General features: G+C 50.9%; 3 protein-coding genes and 1 long non-coding RNA gene across 12 annotated transcripts in view; 1 reads left to right on the top strand and 3 right to left on the bottom strand.

Moving 5' to 3' along the window:
- The window catches only part of LOC103305721 (butyrophilin subfamily 1 member A1-like), a 281081-nt gene that overhangs the window by 191136 nt on the left and 62131 nt on the right, over positions 1-27814 (bottom strand). The window lies entirely within an intron of this gene.
- Positions 1320-10814, bottom strand: LOC112061778 (zinc finger protein RFP-like). Of its 3 annotated transcripts, none has more exons than XM_065564569.1 (7): positions 10037-10814; positions 6659-6754; positions 5159-5389; positions 4823-4845; positions 3986-4101; positions 2563-2622; positions 1320-2194 (listed from the first exon to the last, which is right to left on the bottom strand). In XM_065564569.1, the coding sequence occupies exons 1-7, from the start codon at positions 10451-10453 to the stop codon at positions 1650-1652; spliced, it is 1488 nt and encodes a 495-aa protein (XP_065420641.1). In that variant the 5' UTR covers positions 10454-10814; the 3' UTR covers positions 1320-1649. The 3 variants fall into 3 exon arrangements, with proteins under 3 accessions (XP_065420641.1, XP_065420640.1, XP_065420639.1); XM_065564568.1 differs by having other exon boundaries at positions 4742-4845; positions 10037-10812; XM_065564567.1 differs by having other exon boundaries at positions 4724-4845; positions 10037-10811.
- Positions 2205-22832, top strand: LOC135974992 (uncharacterized). Its single transcript, XR_010592061.1, has 2 exons — positions 2205-2857; positions 21989-22832. It is a non-coding gene; the product is annotated as an uncharacterized LOC135974992 (long non-coding RNA).
- On the bottom strand, positions 24504-26313 carry LOC122172795 (zinc finger protein 664-like). The gene has a single exon (XM_065563839.1). The coding sequence runs from the start codon at positions 26311-26313 to the stop codon at positions 25297-25299; it is 1017 nt and encodes a 338-aa protein (XP_065419911.1). The 3' UTR covers positions 24504-25296.

The following is a 27814-nucleotide window of genomic DNA, read 5'->3' as shown; positions in this document are numbered from 1 at the left end:
CCGGCGTAACATGCGAGTCGAAGCAGAGGGAGGAGCATTGCAGCGTGTACACCTACATAGTAAGGTTGCTGTCAGGTGCCTTATGTCGACAGAACCGTGTTGTGTAGACAGGGCCTTTGAAAGACCAGGAAGTGGTTATGGTGAATAGCCCTGAGGCAGCCAGATGTAGCTCTGCAGGCCCAAACACACTTGTTAAGGATTCACAAAGGAGCTTAGGCACCTAGAAAATCAGTCAGCTGCCAGCCTTGTGAGTGGGGCCTGATCCTGCCAGCTTGCCAACCAGATTGGGTCCCATTCAAACATCTGTCCAGCGGAGGCAGAGAAGGTGGTGGTGCCCATCTTATGACTCGGGGGGCCAAACTTACTGACCCTCCAAGCCGTAAACAACAATCTTCAGAAGTTTGAGAGTCGGGGCTTGTGGCTTCAGCCCTGTGGGATGGGCCTGCCAGGGCTCTGGGCTTCCTCCCTGTGGGGAGGGGGTCTTGGGGCTTCAGCCCCATGGGAGGCAAGACCCCCCCAACCCGGTAGGCAGAAGCTCCATGAGCCCGCTCCCCACTGGGCAGAGTCCCCTACCCCACTACCCTGCTGCAAGGCAAAAGTTATGAACTCTCTTTTCAGTCTGTTAGGAAGAGAATAGGGGGAAATGTGGGGGGTCTGCAAGCCGCACTTTAACAGTAAAAGAGTCACAGTTTGGCCCCCACTGTTCTAGCCCAGTGGTTAAAGTGCAGCGCTGGAATGTGAGGAACCCAAATTCAATCCCACCTCTCTGCCAGAGGGGTGTATTTGAACTGTATGTCTCCCACCACTCAGAGGCGGGGGTTAACTTCTGAGCTATGGGTAGTCTGATGTTGGGATCCTTCAGCCTCTCCTGTTAAAGGTGTTCTGCTTTGGTCCTCTCCTTGGACCATCACCTTGTTGTGGTGGAGAGGCGTGTGTGTCCCAATGATCCTCAGAACTACGGCATCCGGTGTCTTGTTCTCCTAGGAGGGCCACCCTCAGCGAACAGTTCTGAGGGGTGTTCAGACAAAGCACGGTCCAACCCCAGAAGTTAAAAATCATGACGCAGAACTGAAATTGACTCCCCAAAACATGAGGCTTAAAAAAAAATTATATAATGTAGCCTGGTTTATCCTGTGATTTTTTAACTCTCCCTGCCCATCCCCCATGGGCGTGACAAATACAGTGGTGCCAACCCTGCATCTACAGGGGAAGGTGACTTGGGCCCCTGCAACAGAAGCTCTGGCTGGGAGACCTCAATGAGATCTAATGACATAGATCTGTACAAAACGCTCCCTGCTTCTGTGGAGCTTCCAGCTTCTCCCCAACCCCCCCAACCCTGATTAATTAATTCTATGCCCTGCCTTTCCCATGTCTGCCTGTGCCCAGCCCAGCTGTTAGTTCTGCCCCCTGCACAGCCCCCACATCTGCCCCTTAGGGCCCTTCTGCTCCTCCTGCAACTCCAGGGGTTCTCACCCCCATCCCTGGGGCTGCAGAGAGGGAGGGAGGAGCTTCCAGGGGCCATAGAGATGAGGAGCCAGGGGCTAGGTAGATAGGAATCCTCCAAGATCATAGAGTCTGGGGCCCATGAGGCTAGATAGGCTGATTTCCGGTTCCCGAGTGGGATATTCTTCCCCCCTCCCCCGCATGTCTCAGGGACACAGTCGGAGCCGGGTGTCTCTGTCCCCCACCCAGAGCCAGGGTCGGATTCTCTCCCCAGGGACAGAGCCCAGCGGGAAAGTGAAGATCGGGGCCTCGTCACCAGCATCGATAAATGTCACCTGCCCCCGGTCACAGTCCAGACAAACCCGGATCCTGCTGGGGGCCCGGCTCAGGGGCAGGGGGGTCACAGGGGAGGTGAGAGCCTGCAACTGACCCCACCAGCCCCATTCCACAGCCCAGATCCCCCCCTCAGGGCTACGGCTGATCTGTCCCTTCCTCCTCACAGACTCTCTGGCCACCCCCACAGCCCAGTATCGCCCACTCCCCACCTCCACCTCCACCTCCACCTCCACCTCCACCTCCCAGCAATGTCTCCCCAAGGTGAATCCCTCACAGCCCAGCACACAGGGCTGAGTGTCAAATCTCTCAGGGTTGTCGGGCAGATCCTGGTGTGTGTCTCCCCGGCTCACACTTTTCCCATCCTCAGACAGGACAAGCTCGGGATGGGCCGTGTCTGGATCCAGAGTCACATTCGCTGGAGAGAGAGAATCAGAGCATTAGGGGCAGAGATCAGCCCTGGGGGAGGCTGGGACCATTTCTCACACTCCCCAGCAGCCCCATTCTGGCTGGACAGGCCTGGATCCCAGGGAGCTGCCTCTGTCCCAGGCGCCTGAAACTGAACAGAGGTGTCAGTGTAGTTCCTGGGCATGAACTCAGCACTAAGGTTGGTGTCAGGAGTGTTTGTGTGACTTCAGCGTGGGAGCCCCTCACTGTTCAGTGTGTTGTTTTTAGGGCTGTGTGTGTCGGTGTCGGTTTGGTGGGTAACTTTAGCTACAATCTCATGAATATGTTTTGAAAGGAATTTTCTGATAATTTAAAGATAATCTCCAGCTGCAATCTCACCCTGTCTGAATGTTCCGAGGCATCCTCTTCTTTTTGTCTCTAGTGCAGACGGCACAGAGTCTGGAGGGGGGAAGGAGAAAGGAGATGAGATTTCAGGCTTTCATATTTATAACAGTGTCCCCACTCTCAACTCATAGAACTGACTTTTAATTATGACAGAGAAACACACCAAGAAATTTAATATAAAAAGGTCTGAAACCGTCTCTTTCCTCTCTCATTCAGATTCAGGCATCTCCCAGCAATGGGACCAACATCCCTGCGGCCTCACAATCATCCCAGGACAGACAATCTGCAAGTGAGATTTACTTTTCCCTTCCTCATCCCCTCCCACCCTTCACACCCAAGTTGGTTTGTCTCATTCATTTACTGCCTTTTGTCATAACCTAGACCCAGAGCCTGCAAAGACTTTGGCATAAAAGTAATTTTATCCACCGCAGCTATGGAGGCTACATGGCTTGGGAGCATATGCCCTGCAGCTCTCCAGCTGGGAGAGAGAAACCCAGGTGCCCCAGATTAGCCCATTTTGGGGAATTTGGGACTGAATGTTGTGACCTTTGGTAAATCATGAATTCATGTGAAACGTCCTGATGCCTGGGCCCCTGCTACATTTGCTCCATTTGTCTCCTTTTCACTAGTTATTAAATTGGTACAAGGGTCATTTCTTATACATAAGTTTGGACAGACCGAGATTTTGCATTTGTACTGAGTGACTTGGCTTTGGCTTTGTGAGCAGTTTGCTTGACATAAGGGAAATGTTGCCTTAAGTGACCTTGATATTAAGTGATGTGATCATAAGTTGCTATGTGGGACAAAGATGTTTTCACCACACAATGTGCTTAAAGACAACAGACACCCAAAATGTACAGCCCAGGAGCAGTTAGCAAAGTCCAAAACCCCTATGCAGAGAACTGGGTCACAGTGACCTATACATAATCCGTGGCAATAAACCAATCAGAAAAGAGAACAATAACATGAAAATAGCTTGTATAGCAAAAGCCCTGCCAATTAAAAAGTTCATGCATGTTTATTGTATGAGTTATATAAGATACTTAATATTTGTAACAGTCAAAGATGATTGAAATAACTAAAATATGTAATTTGGATCTGTAAAGAGGAATCTGAACTTCACAGGAAATTCCCTGTGACCCACCTATGCCCCAGAAGAAGGTAACTGGCCACTACTTTCTTCAGTATGTCTGTCATTTCTTACTTTAATAGTAATTGTAATGGCAAGGCAGGCTTGTGGTACAAATAAAGGTTTGACTTAATCAACTGGAATGTCTTGGACCCCAAGTATGTGACATTCTCACCCAACAATTAAATAGATCCATCATCTAATTATCAACCAATTGGCCAGACCCATTCTATTCCCACAGTCTCAGCAGCTCATCCCAATTTCCCGTCCTAGATCCCTTCTCAGTACCTTTGAACTTCCTCAGAGTCTCCATTAGAGCAACAGTTTTCTGGGAGAAATCACTGAGTCTTAATTCTAACTTGGGAGAAATCTCCTCTGGCTGCTGGAACTTCCTCTTCACAGACCTAGAGAGAAACAATTCCACATGCTTATATTTCATTTATTGACTCATTATAAATTCTTGCTAGTGAATCACTGTTCTAATGGGTCTGGAATTAGAATTCCTCTACTTCTCGCAGCTGCAGAGTAACGCTGTGGCAGTGAAACCTTCCCCCCAAAAGGTCCCATTATTATTCTTCAGCACTGGGCTGGAGAGTCTAGCTTCGGGGACAAAAGGGGAATTGAGTCTCTACGGTCAACTCACTCCTTCGCCTCCATGCTCTGAAGGACAGGAGCTTCCCAGGTGAAGTGTACTAGAAATCTGTCCTTTAGGAACTAGACTGAGACACCAACTCCCCCCTTCCCAGCTCGTTCCACACAGGTCTCCAAACAGCCCTCAGGTAGGAAAGACTCTTGACCACTGCTGGCCTGGGCTGAATGGTGACCAGTGCCCCAGCAGTGACAGACCCATATTCCATCACCACTATCCTGAGGCAGCCAGTCCCCCAGGGATATGACATCTCTAGGAAATACTTGAGGTCAGTCTTTCCCACTGAATGGAGAATTCCAGAGTCTTCTATAAAAGGGTGAGAACCTCAAGATGAAGTTGATCAGAGAAATTTGTATCCAAAATATGACCTTCCCCACACATTTGGCTGTAGAGACCTGGGGAGAAGCGGTGGTAACATCATCTCCAAGCTCTTCCCAGTATTGTGAAGTGTGACGGGGAGTGAGAGAGCCACGTACCTGCTCAAGGTGCTTCTGACGTCCTAGAGGAGAGAAACAGAGAGAGGGAATTTCAGTCCCACCTGACACACTTAGAATTCCAGAAGAAGGGATTTAGCAACTATGAGGAAAAGAGGCTGTGATCTGGCCCCAGGGCCATGTGTTTGCTGAGATAATGTGGCTTTTCCATCTTTTACATCAAAGTATCTGTAATGTTTTAAAAATAATAGTCATTCACATCTCTGCAATATACATTGAGTTACATGGTGATCTCTGACTGCTGGACTCCCGTGCCCAAGTTTTAGGAGCAGTCTTGTCCCTGTGTTGGGATCTGGAGGATTTCTAACTCAGTCTCACCTGCAACAATTCAGTCACTGGCTTCTGACACTTCCCCTCCAGCTCACTGATCAGGTCACTGAGCCGGGAAATTTCCTCAGATACTTTACTGACATTTTCATTCTGTATCTTCACAATCTCCTTGTCCAGCTTCTCCAGCTGGGCCAGCAGGAGTCGCTCTTGTTCCTCCAGGAACTGCCGCAGTTGCTGAAAATCAGACACAATCTTCTGCCTCTCGGTTTGTGTTTGTTTCTGTGAAGGAAAATAGGGAAAGGGCTGGTCAGGGACATGGATGGAGCCTGGGGTCCTTTCACAGAGCGCTGAGTGTGTAGGAGGGAGAATTTTTTTCCAAATTCTAAGTCATCTGACCCTGAACAGTATCCCGTGGTTTCTAGAGAGAGAATTATCTCACATCTTTCCATTTGGCCCCAGAATCTCATAAAGGGACGTTCCCATGTCTGACATGGTCTGGATAGTGCCTTATTTATGGCCTTAGAGATGGAGATCCAAAGCAGTGGGTGGTGAAAATAAGAAAATACTAAGTACTGTAAAACAACACATCTGAACAACACCCTCAGGTATAAAAGGTGAATGACAGGAATGGAGAGATTGTTAGAGCACAATGGGACTATAGGCCAGAAATGAGCAGAGGGATAATTGTTCAGACAAGAAATCAAGACTTCACGACCAGGGACACATGTCTCCATTTGAGCTGGAACTTAAAACAGTAAACAAAGAGGATTCCTCAAGATATAACTGAACATCCCCCAAACTCTGAGCTAACAGATGACGAAAACTGGGAAACTGAGGCATGAATGTGTAACAGCGGGCGTTTGTTTTAGTGCAAAGCAACAGAGGGTCCTGTGGCACCTTTGAGACTAACAGAAGTACTGGGAGCATAAGCTTTCGTGGGTAAGAACCTCACTTCTTCAGATGCAAGACAGTGAGGTTCTTACCCACGAAAGCTTATGCTCCCAGTACTTCTGTTAGTCTCAAAGGTGCCACAGGACCCTCTGTTGCTTTTTACAGATTCAGACTAACACGGCTACCCCTCTGTTTTAGTGCACTAGATTTTCTAATTCAAAATTCTGTTATTTCATTAATGTAAATTGTTTCCTATGAAGAGAGTTTAATTAAGCGAACAGTAGTTAATATAAAATAGATAAGAATATTAGTTAGAGTAGTTTATGGCAGTGGGTTTCAACCTGTGGTCTGTACAGACAATAGATTTTCAAAGGGGTCTCTGCACCCCCAATTCAAAATTATCCAATGCAAAAAGGTTGAAACCCACTGGTTTATGGTGTAGGCCTAAACAACTAATTTTGATTTACTTTGTGATTATTCCCCACTTAACGGATTTCTGCTTTACCCACCCCAACTGATTGAGATAAAAAAAATAATTGGGCCTCTAGATTGCCCTTGCCTCTCCATTATTCTGCCTCTCCATCAGTATTGCTCTGATTCACAACGCCCCTCCATCTGGCTTGTTACAAATACAGGTTAATAATGACGGGCACCTACCAGATATTCCTGGCTTCTCTTCTCTCTGCTCACTTTAAATCCCAGGAGCGTTTCTCTCTCTTCCCTCAGCATCTTCAAATGGGCCTGAACTTTTTCCTGAAGAAACAGAAACTGATTTGAGTGGTGTTATTTTTATTGTAAGGAGTGTGTGTGTGTGTGGGGGGGGGGGGGGGGGGAGCTTTTCCAACACAAACATTCTACTGATGAGTGGAGACCCCAGTAAGTTTATGGTATCAGAGATACCAAGGAAGTGAAGTCATATTAATAGACGCTGGGAGTGTTTCATTTTCAGACTCCTTGAAATTGTTTGACCTTTTTTCCCCATTGATTTATACCAACATGACACTGGCGTCACATCCTTGGATTTTTCTTTCACTGTGTGAAATATTCTGTTTTTGAGGAGGCTTAAAAAACAAAGTGATACAAATCCCAGAAACCTCCAGGGATTGAAATATGGTCTGGGATTCTCAAAGGAGCCAGATTTCCACTGAATTTCAGCCCTGAACCCCTGGGGACTGGATTGGGTGGATAGAATTGGCTTGGGCACTAGGGCAAACCACATTAGATGTGTTCATTTTTGTCAAGAACAGTTGGGGTTTGCCCTAGTTCTGTCCTGGGTCCTTACAGAGACAGGGCTGCCTCTTTCCCAGCTCAGCTCCCAGAAGCAGTGAGTTCCAGAGATTTCAAAATGCCTCACTGTGGGAGAGCAGTGTAAGGATTAATGGAACCACTTTGGCTGGTTCTTAGTTTTGTTGCAACCCAGCCTAATCCCCATGGTATTTGGCATGGTCCTTTACTGTCTGGAGCCCTTTTGTGTGAGGACTCAAGGTGCTTGGAGTTCACACAGTGTTTATGACAGTGATCTCCTCTAGTGCAGGCCGACATTAAAGTTTAACCCGTCGTGGAGCAATACAGGAGTTCAGAATCCCAGTGGGAAACATCATCTCCCTGCACGGCCTAGGACCTGTATCAAGGAGTCTTTCCCTCCTAATGGCCTTTCTTAATTATTGCTCAGTCAGGTGGTGGCTATATCTGATTACTCCCAGTTTTGGGTGATGCAGGTTTGGCAGAAAATGTTTCCATTCTGCAGAGTGACAGGTTCTCTTTAATACTCCAGACAGATGGGACAAGTAGGTTCATGCTGGAATTTTTCCACAGGCTCCCTCTGTAGAGAGCTGGACTCAGCCCTGTGGGACAGGAGCTACCACTCCTGTCCCCGCAGGGCTGTCCCTCCGCATCACGCCTACCACCCATCTACAACTTCCCACAACTCACTGGTGGCTCACAAGCCACCATTTGGGAAATAGCACCCAAGGGGGTCTCAACTCCCTAACCCTGATTCTGAAGTCCCTGCCAAGCCCACAGGAGGGAGGGGAGACTGGGCCATGGACTCCCCCTCGTGACTACTGCCACTCAGCACTTAAAACATTCCCCATAGAAAACTGCTGGCACCTAAGTCTGCACCATGGAAAATGGACAGCTTTGAAATATGGAATGGTGGCCACCTATGATGACCTATCGTGATTGCCAGTGTATGAAAACACCACCCTCTTTAATTGTCCCCCGTTCCCAGCCCCAGTTCTTTCTTTATCCACCTGCTGCATATCGTCTTCATTAGACTGTGGCTGTGAGCTCTTTGCCTTACTTGGGACTGGGGACATATGTGTACCTGGTAGTGTGGGCCCCTTCTGAGGGCACTAAACACTACTTAGACCCTTCCTTTCTCCACTGTGCAATAACAGAGCTAACTTTGACTCCACTAGGAGTCTCTTACATGCTGCAGAGCTGAAATCTCGGATACCTGGTCTAAGCATTAGACCTACCTTGGGCTAGTGGTGCACCAGCACTGAGGTTCCCCTACTTCCAGGTAAACTCACTGAGCACTGAAGTTACTAAGAGCTGTGATCACTGAGAGCTGTGTTAAGTTGGGGGGTAGGGGGGCTGAAGACAAGTTGGTGAGCGGCTAGCAGGATGGCTAGCGGAGAGCCGCGGGACAGCGGAGTGGACAGCAGGACGGCTAGTGGATTAGGTCCTGCTTTGAGCAGGGGGTTGGACTAGGTGATCTCCTGAGGTCCCTTCTAACCCTGATATTCTATGATTCTATGTCTGTACAGTGTCTGGCACAGCACAGGGCCCTAATCTCTCACTGGGGCCCAGAGATGCCACTGCAATAGAAATCAGTACAGTCTATTGATTACAAATTATTATTGTTATTATTAATGTCAAGATGGAAATCTTTATGGGCATATGGTTTCCACACTGAAATCTATGGCTAAAATCTCCAAACTGAAATCTGCAGGCCTAGGACTCGCTCCCTGTGGCCTCAGGAGATGTGGAAGAGGAACGATGCTGGTCACAGGGTGTCGGCCTTAGAAAGAGAGAGGGGTTTTAGCCCCACCTGTGATAAACCAGTTCTTATCTCCAGGTAGGGAAAATGAAGGATCGGGGCGGGGGTGTCATGTAATCCAACCATGCCTGGGGTAGGTAAAACAGAGGCCTATGGAGGGCCAGAGGGAGGAGGCCTTGGATTTTCTTTAGGGTGATAAGGCCGAACTCCAGACTAGAAGACCTGGGAGACACTGCTGGGAGAGCAGGGATGTTACTGGCCACAGAAAAGCCCTTGTGGATTGTGTCTTCCCCGAGTGTGTCATGTTCCCCCTCCTCCCCCCTCCCTCCCAGTGCTTGCCCCCACAAATCAGCTGTTTCACGGCGGGAAGCACTTGGAAGGAGGGGGGAGAAGCGGAGCCGTGACACGCTCAGGGGAGGAGGCGGAGGTGGAGTGGAGGTGAGCTGAGGTGGGTGCAGAGCACTCACCAATTTTTCCCGGAGTCAGTGCCTATGGTTGCAGGATGGGAGCTCCACTCCTGTGCCCCCCCCAAAGTTTCATGGGGGTGGGGCTCCCTTCCGGTCTGGGTGAGGAGCTCTGCAGGAAAATGGTGAAGGGGATGTGGGCCAACAGGACAGCCCCAGCTACATCCTCCTGCTCCCTCAGCCCCAAGGAGAGGAGGAGGAGCACAGACATGGCATTTATAGCTTTGGGAGGTGGTGGAAGTGGGGAAGGGCAGACAGAGAAGTGGGGGGTCCTTCAGTGCTCAGGACTTGTGTATGGGGAGCAGGAGGGGTGGGGTGTGGGTTCGTCACTCCCCCTCACTCCAGTGTGTGAGACTTAGGAAGTTTATGGAGGGCCTCACTTCTCCACCTGCATGAGCCTTGGGAGGATTCCAGTTGCTGGGAAACCTACTTAGGTCTGAAATTCCTTGTTCCTCTCCAGTGGAGCTCACTGAGTGGCTGTCTGGGGCTAAAGGAAACTCTAATGCTGTGGGAAGATGAGTTCCCCAAGGCTCTGGTTATAAAAATAACAATAGGTTATTTTCCTACCTTGAATTCTTCAGCAGCTTCCTCTGCAGGAATGACGGTGTGATCTCTGTGCTGCTTGGATCTGTCACACACCAGGCAGATGGGAATTTCATCCTCTTTGCAGAACAGTTTTAGAGGCTCCTTGTGTTTCTCACACAGTCTCTCTGGTTCTGGTTCTTTCCCTGTCTGCAACCTGAGCTCTCTGGCTGCTTCCACAACATTCCTGAGCTGCCTGTTCAGCCTGAGGTTCCTCTGGGGAAAGATCTCTCTGCACTGAGGGCAGGAGACATCCGTAGCGAATCCTCCCCAGCACTGGGTGATGCAGGCTCGGCAGAAATTGTGATCACAGTCTAGAGACACCGGATCTTTAAAATAGTCCAGACAGATGGAACAGGTCAGTTCGTCCTGGAGAGTTTTTGTTGGATTCGCAGCAGCCATGGCCTCTAGTGCAGGAAAGAGACAAGAGAGGAGTTTCGTTTCACTTCCTTCTTCTCAGAAATGGGCTGATTGAACTTTGTACCATTAGGTCTTTCCTTACTGGGTGCGGTCTCATGTGATTTCTTCTCTGTGGACTGTAAAGAGCATTTGAATGAAGTGTGACGAGTCCAAATTGACACCAGCTCCTCCAAAATATCTGCAAGGCCCCAAACTGTGGGACTAGTCACTTGGGTCAATGAGGGGTAATGAGCGACTGGGGGTTTCACGGCCTGACATAAGGATCTGATGGAGCAGCCTGGCAAGGAGGGTGAGAATCACAGCTGCTGACTCCTACTGCCTGTTCCCTATCTGGCCTTTAGGCTCCTTAAGACCCATGTGTCTCTGGTGCTTGTGTAACCCACTGGTGTGTGTGTGTGGAGCTGTTACAGTTATAAAGGGTTGAATATTTAGCATAAGCTGGGGCAGCCTGTGCTTTTAGCTCTAGGGGTCCCTGGTTCAGTGCTGGGTGTGTCGGCCAAGGGAGCCTCTGTCACACCTGTTCTTAGCCTGGCGGCTCCTGCTTCTGTTTCCCTGCACAGTCTCCCCAGCTCTCGGGGACTCCTGTCTCTCTGCAGATGGCAGTGGGTGTGAGGGGAGCTGGTGCTGGGGCTCCTGCACTGTACAGGGGATGGGCTAACCAGAGATCTCCTGTCTCCAAGGCTCTCAGGCCACTTGTCCAGTCTAGCTGCAGGAGGGGATCTGGGGACAGACAGAGGGGGCCTGGGAGAGTCTGTGGAGCAGCCACCTGGGATCACACATGGAAATCCAGCTGTGGTGAGAAGGGAGAACTTCCAGGGATGTGGCTGGTCACAGGGGCTGTCATATAGTTGAATACAATTTTGAAGACTATTTAATGCATTACACTGGGGAATTCCTACATTCTTGCAGCTGGATGGTGTGAGCTGAAATTATTTTCTTACCGGGGAAAGCTGGCACGGCTCCTTGTTTTGCTGGAGAATGCCTGGCTGGAGATCTGTAGCCATCTGTCACACACCGTCATACTGCTACTGTTTCCTGTGACTGGGCACTGCAGGCAGGACTCTATTGCGGCAGAGTGTAGGGTTACCATACGTCCGTTTTTTCCCAGACATGTCCGGCTTTTCGGCAATCAAACCCCCGTCCGGGGGGAATTGCCAAAAAGCTGAACATGTCCGGGAAAAATACGGACGGGCACTTCCTCTCCCGCGGCTGCTCTGCTCCTCCCCTGACTCTTCGGCTCTGTTTAAGAGCCAGGCTGCCCGAGCCAGCGCTACCGGCTTCGGGCAGCCCCCGTGCCTCTGGACCCCAAGCTGCCGGCCGGGCACTTCCCCTCCCGGGCTCCAGCTGCTCTGCTCCGGCGGTGCAGGGTCCGGAGGCACGGGGGCTGCTCGAAACCGGTAGCGCTGGCTCGGGCAGCTTGGCTCTTAAACAGAGCCAAAGAGTCAGGGGAGGAGCAGAACAGCCGGAGCCCGGGAGAGGAAGTGCCCGGCCGGGGGCGCAGGGTCCGGAGGCATAGGGGCTGCCCGAAGCCCGAGCGCTACCGGCTTCATGGTTTGCCGGGAAGCCTCCAGATCCTGTGCCCCCGGCTGGGCGCTTCTCCTCCCGGGCTCCAGCTGTGCTGAGGAAGTGCCGGACGAGGGCGCAGGGTCTGGAGGCTGCCCGGCAAACCATGAAGCTGGTAGCGCTTGGGCAGCCCTTTTCGTGTGGCTGGGAGGAGGGGGAGTTAGGGCGGGGACTTTGGGGAATGGGTGGGGAATGGGCGGAGTTGGGCAGGGAAGGGGCGGAGTTGGGGTGGGGCCGGGGGTGGGAAAGGAGCGGGGCCAGGACCCCGTGGAGTGTCCTCTTTTTTTATTTTTTAAATATGGTAACCCTAGCAGAGTGGATCTGAGATCAGAACAGGGCCGGTGCAACCACTAGGTGAACTAGGCAGTGGCCTAGGGCGGTAAGTAGTTGGGGGTGCCCAGGGCTGTCATCTGGCATAGGCAGCTGGGTAGGGCACCTGAAAATTTAGGGCACCACTGAGTTTTAGGCCTGGTCTACACTACGAGTTTAGGTCGACTTTAGCAGCGTTAAATCGATTTACGCCTGGACACGTTCATACGACGAAGCCCTTTCTTTCGACTTAAAGGGCCCTTTAAACCGATTTCTTTACACCACCTTCGACGAGGGGATTAGTGATAAAATCGGCCTTTGCGGGTCAGAATTGGGGTAGTGTGGACGGAATTCGACGGTATTGGCCTCCCGGAGCTATCCCACAGTGCTTCATTGTGACCGCTCTGGACAGCACTCTCAACTCAGATGCACTGACCAGGTAGACAGGAAAAGACCCGCGAACGTTTGAATTTCATTTCCTGTTTGCCCAGCGTGGAGAGCACAGGTAACCACGCAGAGCTCATCAGCACAGGTAACCGTGATGGAATCCCAGGATCGCAAAAGAGCTCCAGCATGGACCGAACGGGAGGTACGGGATCTGCTCGCCATATGGGGAGATGAATCAGTGCTAGCTGAACTCCATAGCAGTAAAAGAAATGGCAAAGTATTAGAAAAGGTCTCCAAGGCCATGATGGACCGAGGCCATAACAGGGACACACAGCAGTGCCGCGTGAAAATTAAGGAGCTACGGCAAGCCAACCACAAAGCCAGAGAAGCAAATAGAAGATCCGGGGCAGAGCCGCAAACTTGCCGCTTCTACGTGGAGCTGCATGCCATCCTAGGGGGTGCAGCCACCACTACCCCAACCGTGTGCTATGACTCTGTCAAGGGAGAAACACACAGGGAAGAGGGTTCGGGGAACGAAGAAGATGAGGATGGAGGTAATGTAGGTAGCTCACAGCAGCAAGGAAGCGGAGAAACCGGTTTCCCCAACAGCCAGGATATGTTTGTGACCCTGGACCTGGAACCAGTAACCCCTGAACTCACCCAAGACCCTGAGGGCACACAGGGGACCTCTGGTGAGTGTACCTTTGTAAATATTACACATGGTTTAAAAGCAAGCGTGTTTAATGATTAATGATTAATTTGCCCTGGCAATCGCGGCCAGTACAGCTACTGGAAAAGTCTGTTAACGTGTATGGGGATGGAGCGGAAATCCTCCAGCGACATCTCCAGAAAGCTCTCCTTCATGTGCTCCCAAAGCCTTTGCAAAAGGTTTCAGGGGAGGGCTGCCTTATCCTGTCCGCTATGGTAGGACACTTTACCACGCCAGGCCAGTAGCACGTAGTCTGGAATCATTGCATAACAAAGCATGGCAGCATATGGACGCGGTGTTTCCTGGCATGCAAACAACATCCATTCCTTATCTCTCTTTGTTATCCTCAGGAGAGTGATATCATTCACGGTCACCTGGTTGAAATGGGGTGATTTTATTAAAGGGACATTCAGAGGTGCCCGTTCCTGCTCTTCTGAACAGAAATGTTCCCCGCTGTTAGCCACGCGTTGGGGGGAGGGGTGAAGTGATCATCCCAGAGAATTGGGTGTGTGTGTGTGGGGGTGGTTTAGTTGGGTTTGTGCTGCATGTTAACCCGGAAACCGCAGCCCCTCCTTTTACATTGAAAACCCATTTTAAATGGCCAACCCAATTCATCCTTGATATGGGAAATGAGGGCGCTGCTGTTTGAAACTATTCCCATATGTTACCATGGCTGCCTGCAAGCCGAAATCTGTTGCCTGGCACTGCGTGAGTGATCTCTCATACCAAACCGGCAGGCCCTCACTATAAGAGGAAAAATGCGACCTTGTAACGAAAGAGTGTACCCATTGTTCTCTAAAATGTGTCTTTTTTAACCACCTCTCCCTTCTCCTCCACCAGCTGCAAATGTTTCTCCTTCACAGAGGCTAGTGAACATTAGAAAGAGAAAACGGAGGACGCGGGACGATATGTTCACGGAGCTCCAGATGTCCTCCCACGCTGATAGAGCACAGCAGAATGCATGGAGACAGTCAATGTCAGACATGAGAAAAGCACAATATAAACGAGAGGAGAGGTGGTGGGCTGAATCACGGGATGAACAGAGCAAGTGGTGGGCTGAAGATGATAGGTGGCGTCAGCTTGCAGACAGAAGGCAAGAGTCAATGCTCCATCTGCTGTAGCATCAAACTGATATGCTCGAGCGTATGGTTGAGCTGCAGGAAAGGCAGCAGGAGCAGAGACCGCCGCTACAGCCCCTGTGTAACCAACAGCCCTCCTCCCCAAGTTCCATAGCCTCCTCACCCAGACGCCCAAGAACACGGTGGGGGGGCCTCCGGCCACCCAGTCACTCCACTCCAGATGATCGCCCAAGCATCAGAAGGCTGGCCTTCAATAAGAGTTAAAGTTTTAAAATGCAGTGTGTCCTTTTCCATCCCTCCTCCCCCACCCATCCCAGGCTACCTTGGCAATTATCCCCCTACTTGTGTGAGGAATTAATAAAGAATGCATGAATGTGAAATAACAATGACTTTATTGCCTCTGCAAGCGGTGCTCGAAGTGGGGAGGGGAGGGTGGGGTGGTTGGTTTACAGGGAAGTAGAGTGAACTGGGTGGGGGCGGGGCGGAGGGTTCATCAAGGAGAAACAAACAGAAGTTTCACACCGTAGCCTTGCCAGTCACAAAACTCGTTTTCAAAGCTTCTCTGATGCGCACCACGCCCTGCTGTGCTCCTCTACCCGCCCTGGTGTCTGGCTGCACGTAATCAGCGGCCAGGCGAGTTGCCTCAACCTCCCACCCCGCCATAAATGTCTCCCCCTTACTCTCACAGATATTGTGGAGCGCACAGCAAGCAGCAATAACAATGGGGATAGTCTTTTCGCTGAGGTCTGAGCGAGTCAGTAAGCTGCGCCAGCGCACTTTTAAACGTCCAAATGCACATTCCACCACCATTCAACACTTGCTCAGCCTATAGTTAGCAAAGCTTTTGATACGGTCTCCCACAGTATTCTTGCCGCCAAGTTAAAGAAGTATGGGCTGGATGAATGGACTGTAAGGTGGATAGAAAGCTGGCTAGATCGTCGGGCTCAACGGGTAGTGATCAATGGCTCCATGTCTAGTTGGCAGCCGGTTTCAAGCGGAGTGCCCCAAGGGTCGGTCCTGGGGCCGGTTTTGTTTAATATCTTTATTAATGACCTGGAGGATGGTGTGGACTGCACTCTCAGCAAGTTTGCAGATGACACTAAACTAGGAGGCGTGGTAGATACACTAGAGGGTAGGGATCGGATACAGAGGGACCTAGACAAATTAGAAGATTGGGCCGAAAAAAACCTGATGAGGTTCAACAAGGACAAGTGCAGAGTCCTGCACTTAGGACGGAAGAATCCCATGCACTGCTACAGACTAGGGACCGAATGGCTAGGTAGCAGTTCTGCAGAAAAGGTCCTAGGGGTCACAGTGGACGAGAAGCTGGATATGAGTCAACAGTGTGCTCTTGTTGCCAAGAAGGCTAACGGCATTTTGGGCTGTATAAGTAGGGGCATTGCCAGCAGATCGAGGGACGTGATCGTTCCCCTTTATTCGACATTGGTGAGGCCTCATCTGGAATACTGTGTCCAGTTTTGGGCCCCACACTACAAGAAGGATGTGGAAAAATTGGAAAGAGTCCAGCGGAGGGCAACAAAAATGATTAGGGGTCTGGAGCACATGACTTATGAGGAGAGGCTGAGGGAACTGGGATTGTTTAGTCTCCAGAAGAGAAGAATGAGGGGGGATTTGATAGCAGCCTTCAACTACCTGAAGGGGGGTTCCAAAGAGGATGGAGCTCGGCTGTTCTCAGTGGTGGCAGATGACAGAACAAGGAGCAATGGTCTCAAGTTGCAGTGGGGGAGGTCCAGGTTGGATATCAGGAAAAACTATTTCACTAGGAGGGTGGTGAAACACTGGAATGCGTTACCTAGGGAGGTGGTGGAGTCTCCTTCCTTGGAGGTTTTTAAGGCCCGGCTTGACAAAGCCCTGGCTGGGATGATTTAGCTGGGAATTGGTCCTGCTTTGAGCAGGGGGTTGGACTAGATGACCTCTTGAGGTCCCTTCCAACTCTGATATTCTATGATTCTATGATTCTATGAACAGGTCCTGACTACTGTCCAGGCTGCCTGTGTACAGCTTCATGAGCCATGGCATTAAGGGGTAGGCTGGGTCCCCAAGGATCACGATAGGCATTTCAACATCCCCAATGGTTACTTTCTGGTCCGGGAAGAAAGTCCCTTCCTCCAGCTTTCGAAACAGAGCAGAGTGCCTGAAGATGCGAGCATCATGTACCTTTCCTGGCCATCCCATGTTGATGTTGGTGAAACGTCCCTTGTGATCCACCAGGGCTTGCAGCAGCATTGAAAAGTACCCCTTGCGGTTTATGTACTCGGTGGCTTGGTGCTCCGGTGCCAAGATAGGGATATGGGTTCCGTCTATGGCCCCACCACAGTTTGGGAATCCCGTTTCAGCAAAACCATCCACTATTGCCTGCACGTTGCCCAGAGTCACTACCCTTGATATCACCAGGTCTTTCATTGCCCTGGCAACTTGGATCACAGCAGCCCCCACCGTAGATTTGCCCACTCCAAATTGATTCCCGACTGACCGGTAGCTGTCTGGCGTTGCAAGCTTCCACAGGGCTATCGCCACTCACTTCTCAACTGTGAGGGCTGCTCTCATCCTGGTATTCTGGCACTTCAGGGCAGGGGAAAGCAAGTCACAAAGTTCCATGAAAGTGCCCTTACGCATGCGAAAGTTTCGCAGCCACTGGGAATCGTCCCACACCTGCAGCACGATGCGGTCCCATCAGTCTGTGCTTGTTTCCCGTGCCCAGAATCGGTGTTCCACGGCATGAACCTGCCCCAGTAACACCATGATTTCCACATTGCTGGGGCCTGTGCCTTGTGAGAGGTCTATGTCCATGTCAATTTCCTCATCACTCTCTTCCCCGCGCTGCAATCGCCTCCTCGGCTGGTCCGGGTTTCGCCTTGGCATGTCCTGGCTCTGCATATACTCCAGGACAATGCGCGTGGTGTTCATAGTGCTCATAATTGCCGCGGTGATCTGAGCGGGCTCCATGATCCCAGTGCTAGCTATGGCGCCTGGTCTGAAAAAAGGCACGAAACTAGTATCTGACGGACCAGGGGAAGGAGGGAGGGCGGGCCGAGTGACGAGATGGCGTACAGGTACAGGGAATTAAAATCAGGAAAGGTGGCTGTGCATCAGGGAGAAACACAAACAACTGTCACACAAAATGGTCCCCCCAAAGATTAAACTGAAAACCCTGGGTTTAGCAGGCCGTTGATTTCACGGAGGGAGGGGAAGCAAATGAATACAGAACAAATCTATTTTTTACATCTTAAGACGACGGTGCAGCATGACTGATAGCATTCGGCATCTTCTGGGTTCTTGGCAGCAAGTACTGGGCGCTTGGCAGTTAGTGCACTAAGACTGATAGCCACCTTTTTTCGTGTATGATGACGATGGCCTTCAGGCCTGTTGCACGATCTGCTGCTTAGGGAAGACTCTGCTAATGTGTGATGATCCAACTTGTAATAGGACAGTTACCAGTCGTAATACACTAGGGTTACCATCCGTTTGGGTTTCCCCGGACATGTCCGGCTTTTTCAGCCTTAAATGGCCGTCCAGGGGGGATTTCTAATGAAGTAGAAATGTCCGGGATTTCCGCTCCTGCGGAGTGCGGCGTGGCTGATTGGACGCCTGGCCTGATTGAAACCCGCTCACAGCCACTAGGGCCTCTAGCAGCCAGAGTCCCTCCCCCGCTCCCTCCTCCCCCACAGAGCAGCAAGGAAGTGTTTGAGTCAACGTGGAGCCTGCAGCTCTCCCTCTGCCGGGTGAGGGGTGTGTGTGTGTGTGTGTAGAGGCTGCAGGGTGGGGGTGCAGAGGCTGCAGGGCGAGTGGGGAGCAGGGGGCACAGAGGCTGCGGGGGCGGGGGAGTGCAGAGGCTGCAGGGCGAGTGGGGAGCAGGAGGCACAGAGGCTGCAGGGGGGGGTGCAGAGGCTGCAGGGCGAGTGGGGAGCAGGGGGCACAGAGGCTGTGTGGGGGGGTGCAGAGGCTGCAGGGCGAGTGGGGAGCAGGGGGCACAGAGGCTGCGGGGGCGGGGGGGTACAGAGGCTGCAGGGCAAGTGGGGAGCAGGAGGCACAGAGGCTGCGGGGGTGGGGGGGTGCAGAGGCTGCAGGGCAAGTGGGGAGCAGGAGGCACAGAGGCTGCAGGGGGGTGCAGAGGCTTCAGGGGGCACAGAGGCTGTGGGGGTGGGGGGTGCAGAGGCTGCAGGGTGAGGAGGAGCAGGGCAGGCAAGGGCATAGAGGCTGCAGGGCAAGTGGGGAGCAGGGAAGCACTTAGCAACCCCCAACCAAGATCAGAGCGGGAGGGAGGATGGGGAATGCGGGGTGCTCAGAGGAGGGGGCAGAGTTGGGGCAGGGACTTTGGGGAAAGGGTTGGAATGGGGGCAGGGAAGGGGCGGAGTTGGGGCAGGGCCGGGGGCGGGACCAGGGCCCCCTGGAATGTCCTCGGTAACCCTATAATACACCATCTACTGCCAAAAGGCAAAAGGAAGGGGCTGGTGCAATGCAGCCCTACGGCTGCCAGCCCTACGGCTGCCAGCACCCAGATTGCCGATGAAGGCTACCAGTCATACTGCACCGTCTACCACCAAAAGGCAGTTAGCTGCTGCTGCTGTGTAGCAATGCAGTCCCACGTCTGCCGGCACCCAGAGGACATATGGTGACGGTGAGCTGAGCGGACTCCATGCTTGCCGTGGTATGTTGTCTGCACAGGTAACCCAGGTAAAAAGGCGCGAATCTATTGTCTTCCGTTGCTCTGATGGAGGGGGAGGGGCCTGACGACATGTACCCAGAACCTCCCGCGACACTGTTTTGCATCATCCGGGCATTGGGATCTCAACCCAGAATTCCAATGGGCGGCGGAGACTTCGGGAACTGTGGGATAGCTACCCATAGTGCAATGCTTCGGAAGTCGACGCTAGCCTCGGTACTGTGGACGCGGTCCGCCGACTAGAGCACATAGAGCATGTTATGTGGGGGGACACACAATCGGCTGTATACAACCGATTTCTATAAAACCGGCTTCTATTAATTTGACCTAATTTCGTAGTGTAGACATACCCTTAGTGTCCACCCTCCTGGTTTTCCTCTCCCTGTTCTGACCCTTCCTGCCGGCTCTGAGCCTTCCTGGGAAGGGGATCTAGTAGTTAAAAGACAAAAAGTCTCCAGCCTGCCAGACTTATTAGCACACCACTGAAACTGTTAAAGAGCCATTCAAGGGGAAATGAAGCCATGTAATGGGCATTTGCCAACCTCCAGGTATCTACTGTCAGTTTCTGAATGTCCTGACAAAAACAGTTGTGCATGACGGTAATATTTACTCAGAACATGTCAGTCTACAGGACCTTAGTTTAAAATTTGCTTTAAAAATATTTCATTAGTGAGCTGGTGAAGATTATAAAATCACATCCCTAAAAAATCCTTGCATAGATTTTTTGATGCACAATCATCTTTAGCCTTAAATGCTTGGATCTTCAGACATATGATTTTTTAAATAAATTCTTCAAAAGACCACCCTTATCTATAATACACATTTTAATTACTATAGTAAAAAAAATTACGTCCAAAGTATTCCTGTCCTTTCTGTCCATCCATTTCTCCCTTCACCCCCTCTCCCCCCTCCCCCCACAGTGAAGGAAGCAAAAGCCCTTTGCTTCCAGATAGCTGGACAAAAGAATGTACCTTTCTTTACTTCTGACTATCTGATGAACTAGTTTTAAGCAAAATCAGTACCTTAGTAAGATATAAAATCCTTTGTTATGCCTAAAATCTTTGGAAACATATTTTTTAAAGTTGGTGACATTTCGTAAACATTTGTATTGTTATGGAGATCACACACAGTAAATTAGTGTTCCCTTTTTCTAAGAGCAATGAACATTGTTCTGAACACACTAAACCTCTGTGACTGATTAATTTAAAATAATGTCTGTTTCAGTGAGTTAAATATGTCCATTCTGTGTGAGGGAGAGGGTATAGGGGTCTCTGTGGGGAACTGTGACTCTCTGCCACCATGAGGCAGGCCGGGTGTCTTGTTATTCTTTCTGCCTTGTCCCTCCGCCCCTGCCCCTGCCAGGCTGCAAGCTCAGGCTGCCATCAGTGTAGGGGCACCAGTATAATAACACTGCATAGGGCCCCATAAGTCCTAAGGATGGCCCTGGGGGCGCCAAAAAGCAGTGCCCTGGCTCGGCAGGGAGGAGCCGCCTTCCGGAGGCACTGGAGAGGGGGAGAACCTGGTCTGAGGAGCAGCCCTGGGGCACGGCTGGGCCGTGGGCAGGCTGGCCCCTGGGGTCTGTAAAGGCTTGTTGGGATTTGCCCCTCAATGAACCGATGTTACGGGGGGGTGGAAGTTTCACCTAGGGTGCTCTCTCTTGTGTGGATTGCCTGATGGGTAACAAGGCCTGATCTCTGAGTGAAACATTTCCCACAATCCAAGCCCTTGTGGAGTCGCTCAGCTGTGTGGATTGCCTGATGTTGAACAAGGCTTGACCTGTGTATGAAACTTTTTGCACAGTCCAAGCACTTATGGGGTCTCTCTCCTTTGTGTATTGCCTGATGTTTAAGAGGGCTGACCGGTTTCAGAATCTTTTCCCACAGTCCACGCACCGATAGGGTCTCTCTCCTGTGTGAACTGCCTGATGTTTAAGAAGGTCTGACTTCCAAATGAAACTTTTTCCACAGTCTAAGCACTTATTGGGTCTCTCTCCTGTGTGGCTTAGCTGGAGGTATCTATAATGTTTTTCTTCTGTGTGGCTTCTCTGATAGTTATTAAGGTCTACGTGGTTAGAGAAGATTTTCCCAGGGGACAAGCACTGAAGGGGTTTCTCTCCGATATGGATTGTCTGATGTGTAACAAGCTGTGAACTCAGAATGAATCCTTTCCCACACTGCAGGCAGTGGCAGGGTTTCTCTTCTTGTCTTCTCCCGCACATTTAATGGATTCATCCACTTTCTTCCTTGGGTGGTTTCCCATCAGCCTCTCTGACCTGTGCCAATTTCCCCAGGTTTCTCCTTGTTCCACGCACAGGGAATAATTCCCTGCAGCTCTTCCCAGAAATGTCCCCTGTGGTTCCACTTCCCTGGGAATTTCCTGCTGTTGAGTCTCCTCCTCATTCTCACTGACTCGCTCAGCACCTGCTGGGAGAGAGACAATCCAGACAGGAGTCATTGTGCTGGGGAGAAAGAGGAATAGCACCGAGGGAAAACCCAACACAACATAGTTTCAAAGACTCGAGCAATTGGATTCTGCCTCCACATCCCACCCAAACACTCACAGGGAAGGAAAATTGGGAAGGAAACTCCTGCAGCTAACAGGACGGGCGGAAAGCCGTGAGCGATATCTGCTGACTACAGCCCTGCCCTGGGTGAGATGAGGAAGGACTGAGGGTGCTTACTCACACCATATTTTGGGATTCTCAACTTTTTCTTGCATTCCCCAGATGGTTTGTGTGTCAGTCCTCACCTGTGCGGTCACCTCTTGGGATCTCTCTTTCCTCGCAGGCCTGGAGATCGGGCACCCACGACTCTTCCCCTTGTTCCAGCCGAGTGATCAGATCAGATTTGGGAATGGGACCTCCTGCTCATGGGATGAAATCAGACCAGATCAGGGTGCATGGATTATTGAGAGAGTGTCTGTTCCAACCAGCAAATACTCACCAGCAACTACACACCACACCACAGGAACCAATCCCTGTAGCAAACCTCATTGCCTACTCTGTCCCCATATCTACTCTGGCAACACCATCAGAGGACCCAACCACATCAGCCACACCATCAAGGGCTCATTCACCTGCACAGCCACTAATGTTATATATGCCATCATGTGCCAGCAATGCCCCTGTGCCATGTACATTGGCCAAACCGGACAGTCCCTCCGCAAAAGAATAAATGGACACAAATTGGACATCAGGAATGGTAACATACATAAGCCAGTAAGTGAACACTTCAATCTCCCTGGTCATTCTATTATACATTTAAAAGTCACTATCATTGAACAAAAAAACTTCAGAAACAGACTTCAAAGAGAAACAGCAGAACTAAAATTCGTTTGCAAATTTAACACCATTAATCTGGGCTTGAATAGGGACTGGGAGTGGCTGGCTCATTACAGAAGCAGCTTTTCCTCTCCTGGAATTGACACCTCCTCATCTATTATTGGGAGTGGACTACATCCACCCTGATTGAATTGGCCCTGTCAACACTGGTTCTCCACTTGCCAAGTAACTCCCTGCTCTCCATGTCTCAGTATATAATGTCTGCATCTGTAACTTTCACTCTATGCATCTGAAGAAGTGAGGTTTTTACCCACGAAAGCTTATGCCCAAATAAATCTGTTAGTCTTTAAGGTAGGGTTACCATATTTTGTGCCTCCAAATGGAGGACACTCCACGGGACCCCGGCCCCACCCCCAGCCCCGCCCACGCCCCAACTCCGCCCCCTCCCCAAAGTCTCCGCCCCCTCTCCTGCTTCCCGCGAACATTTGATTCGCGGGAAGCCTGAAGCAGGTAAGGGGTGGTGTGGGGGGAGGAGGCGCGGCCCAGGCTGGCCCCCCGGCGGCTCCAGCCTGGGTCGGCTCGGGCCCTGGGGTGCCGGCCCGGGCCCCCGGCTGACCACCCCCGGCCCGCCCAGCACTGCCGGCTCCTGGCGGCCCGGCGCACCCCTCGGCTCCCGGCCCCGCGACCCCGGCCCCCGGCCCGGCCCGGCGACCACGTGACCCCGGACCGGCTCCCGGCCCCGCGACCCCGGACCGGCTCCCGGCCCCGCGGGCCCGGCCCCCCGGCTCCCGGACCGGCCCCCGGCCCGGCCCCCGGCTCCCCGCCCGGCCCCGCGCCCAGCCCGGCCCGGCACCGCAACCCTGGCCCGGCCTGGCCCCCGGCCCCGCGCCGCCGACCCCAGACAAAGAGGCCCCGGCCGAGCCCTCCCTCCCTCCCAATTTTCTCGGACATGCCCGGCTTTTGGGGATTTCCCCCCGGACGGGGATTTGAGCCCCCAAAAGCCGGACATGTCCGGGAAAATCCGGACGTATGGTAACCCTATTTAAGGTGCCACCAGACTCCTTGTTGTTTTTGTCTGTTACAAAGGACATTGTGAGTGGAACTTCTCCCTGTGCTCTTCTGGGTGATCATGGAACCCAAGAGGTCGGGAACATGATCACTGAGCCCCCTTGGGAGAAGCAGACGTCTGGGGAGGTGCGGGGAATTGTTATGCCCTCACTAGGCGTTCCCAGTATCTGTGCTCTTTGGGGGCCTTGCTGACACACACACACAGCTCTGGAGTTCAATCTCTGCCTATTTCTAAACCTGCAGAGCCCAGAAGGAAGATGAACAGGGATTCTATTTACAACTGAGAAACAACAGACAGGACAATGAATGAATTTTGTCCTCCTGAAAGCTGGAGGGATGGGGATGAGCTAGCATGTCCATTAGGTTGTGACACCGCATCCCACTGAAGGAGGTACAAAGATGCAAGTCTCTCACACGGCAGCTGTGCATTATGGAACCCACTCGCCTCTGATCTAACTGACCAGGGAAGAACCTGACCAGATTAAGACACGCAGACCCCACGGCTTCTAATACCTAAGGGAATGGGAATCCCTTACCCAGGGAGTAAGAGGCCACAGGTAGTCAATTCTTTTTTGTCAAGGTCAAAATTTCTTGGTCAAGGTATAGACAAGGTCCAAACGCCAGAGAAAATAATAATTAAAAAAACACAACAGTAATGATAATAATAGATAAAAAGATTTCAGGGGTCCATTCAAAAGCATCTGGCTGTCTACATTTGCCTCACAGACTGCTTATTGACTACCCCTGCCTTAAAACAACCCAGCCTTGGGCTTCCTTCCAGACAGCCCAGTTAAATACAATGCGAATTACTGAAAATCTTGTTCATCATCTAAAAAGTTCTACCAATCCCAAAGGATCGGACACATTACGCAAGTCGTTAATGAATGCTTCAGTTCTTACCCAAATACACACTTACAGCCAATTCTTATTAACTAAAGTAAAATTTATTAAAAGAAGAAAAGAGAGAGTATTGCTCATTATACAGACAAACATGAATAGAGTCCTTAGGTCAGTTTCACTGCAGAGATGGTGCTTTAGAATTGAAGAGTCCCTTTCCGAATCATTTCATCAGGTTCTAGTCTAATGTCCAAATGTTCGATATCAGGGCAGTCCAGAGGGGACTGGAGATCTCAGTCTTACGACTCAAACTCCCCCCGAATAAAGCTTACGAAGATCTGAGAGAAAAGGATCAGGTCCCAAAAGTTTTTATACAGATTTTTGCAGCCTCTCAACAGCACGAAGTCCTATGGTGAACAATAGGCTTTTGAAGTAACTTTGTATTTCGTAAACATCGCCGGCAATTAACTACATGGATTAACATAAGGCAATTATCCATTAAGCAGTTCATAGACAGTTTACCACAAACTTTAAAGAGACATGCAGACAATGACAGTGTTACACCCAAGTTTTATCTAAATGTTAATATTTCCTTTTGATCTCTGAATTAACAGAATACAGCCCTAGAGAGGAAACCGTTTGGTTACATTGTTAACCTCTAACAAGACACAGGTAAACAGTCTACTGTAAAAAGAAGAACAGGAGTACTTGTGGCACCTGCTACTCTGAAGTCTACTGTAGTTACCATCTTCTTCCAATTCTTTAGGAATACAAGTTTTCATTTCAAAGCTCAAGCCTGTAGAACATGGAAAGGACCTAAATACCATTTACACACTTACGAAGCATGTCTCTAAAGGTTGAAACTGGATCAATTAGCCTGCACGTTGCTTCACCCTTTCTGGCCATGGGTCACAGAATTTTAGATGCTGTGTGGATTCTCCCATGTTTAATGAGGTTTGATCTCTGTGTGAAACTTTTCCCACAGTCTAAGCACTTATGGGGTCTCTCTCCTGTGTGGATTCTCTGATGTAAAACAAGGGCGGATCGCCACATGAAACTTTTCCCACAGTCCAAGCACTTATGGGATCTCTCTCCTGTGTGGATTGTCTGATGTGAAACAAGGGTAGATCTCCGTGTGAAACTTTTCCCACAGTCCAAGCACTTATGGGGTCTCTCTCCTGTGTGGATTCTCTGATGTAAAACAAGGGCGGATCTCCATATGAAACTTTTCCTACAGTCCAAGCACTTATGGGGTTTCTCTCCTGTGTGGATTCTCTGATGTAAAACAAGGGCGGATCTCCATATGAAACTTTTCCTACAGTCCAAGCACTTATGGGGTTTCTCTCCTGTGTGGGTTCTCAGATGTGAAAGAAGGACTGATCTGTATCTGAAACTTTTCCCACAGTCCAAGCACGTATGGGGTCTCTCTCCTGTGTGGATTCTCCCATGTTGAATGAGGACTGATCTCCGTGTGAAACTTTTCCCACAGTCCAAGCACTTATGGAGTCTCTCTTCTGCGTGAATTCTCTGATGTGTTATTAGTGCTGACATAGAGTAGAAAGATTTCTTGCACTCAAGGCATTGAAAGGGTTTCTCTCTTGTGTGGCGTCTCCCATGGTTTTTCAGGTCTGAGCGATTATTGAAGCTTTTGCCATGGTCCAAGCATTGAAGGGGTTTCTCTCTAGTATGGATTGTCTGATGTGTCACAAGCTGTGATCTCAGAATGAATCCTTTCCCACATTTGAGGCACTGATAGGGTTTCTCTTCATTGGGATTTGTCTGCTGGGCTGTGGGATCCTTGGGTCCTCCCCCACACATAATACATTCATCCACTTCACCAGGAACATCCTCATTATGATTCCCCTCCTCATTCTCACTCCCTCGCTCAGCACCTGCTGGGAGAGAGACAATCCAGACTGGAGTCATTGTGCTGGGGAGAAAGAGGAATAGCACCGAGGGAAAACCCAACACGCTAACACTGTGAAGACTGAGCAATTGGATTCTGCCTCCACATCCCACACAAACACTCACAGGGAAGGAAAATTGGGAAGGAAACTCCTGCAGCTAACAGGGTGGTTGGAAAGCCGTGAGCGATATCTGCTGACTGCAGCCCTGCTCTGGCTGAGATGAGGAAGAACTGAGGGCGTTACTCACACCATATTTTGGGGATTCTTAACTTTGTCCTTCATTCACCAAATGGTTTCTGTGTTAGTACTCACCTGTGCGGGTGCCTCTCGGGATCTGTCTTTCCTCGCAGACCTGGAGATCCGGGACCCACGGCTTTTCCCCTCGTTCCAGCAGGGCGATCAGCTCAGGTTTGGGAATGGGAAATCCTGCGTAGGGGGTGAAATCAGACCAGATCAGGGTGCATGAAAGATTGAGAGAGCATTTGTCAGAAAGGACATTCCATGTCCTGGTGCTGTGCTGGAGGAATCGGAATCCAAGAGGATGGGAACAGGGTCACTGAGCCCCCTTGTGGGAGGCAGACGTCTGGGGAGGTGGGGGGAATTGTTACACCCTCACTAGGAGTTTGTGGGATTTGTGCACTCTGGGGGCCTTGCTGACAAACACACAGCTCTAGAATTAAACCCCTGCCTATTTCTAAACCTGGGGAGCCCAGAGCTCTCTCCATGGCTGGAGCTAGTCCCAAGGAGGGAGGTGAACAGTGATGCTGTGTGTGAATGAGAAATAATACAGACAGGACAATGCACAACTTCTGCCCCACTGAACGGTGGGGGTGGGTGGGAATGGTTTAGCATATCCATTAGGTTTTGACACTGTGGTCCCATTGGAGAGGGTACAGAGATGCACGTCTCTCTCATACTGCAGCTGTGGACTATGAGACAAATTCTCCTCAAACCTAACTGATCAGGGAAGAACGTAACCAGCATCAGAAATGCAGGCCCTACACTTTCTAATAACCATGGGGATGGGAATTCCTTACCCAGCGAGGTCACCGTCTCGTAGTTCTCCTGCATGATGTCCCTGTAGAGGGCTCTCTGAGCGGGGTCCAGTAGAGCCCCCTGCCCCTGGGTGAAATACACAGCCACATCCTCGAAGGTCACTGGCACCTGCGACAACAAGAGTCCCCCATTCAGCACCTGCTGCCCCAGCCACAATCCCACTAGTCACGGGAAAGAGGGGGAAAAAAGTGAAGCTCTAGGAGAGCCAGAGTTGCAGAATCCCACCCCCACCCTGCTCAGAGCAGCCAGGAGGCTTCAGGGGGTGGGAGAAGCTGAGAGCTCCTTGTCCCCCCCAGCACACGGAGCAGGGCAGGGTCTTCTCTCATTTCCCACATGCCTGCCAGCCACAGGCTGATACGGGAAGCAGAGCTCTGAGCCGGAGACAGGGACAGGAATCCCAACAGCTTCCCTTCGTATTTCACAGCAGCCTCTGGCTAACGGGTTCAGGCTCCAGCACTGGGAGC

The sequence above is a fragment of the Chrysemys picta genome, chromosome 12 (assembly GCF_011386835.1).
Source record: "Chrysemys picta bellii isolate R12L10 chromosome 12, ASM1138683v2, whole genome shotgun sequence".
NCBI classification, from domain to species: domain Eukaryota; kingdom Metazoa; phylum Chordata; order Testudines; family Emydidae; genus Chrysemys; species Chrysemys picta.
Note: the sequence above shows the minus strand (reverse complement) of the source record. Positions and strands in the feature narration are given on the sequence as shown.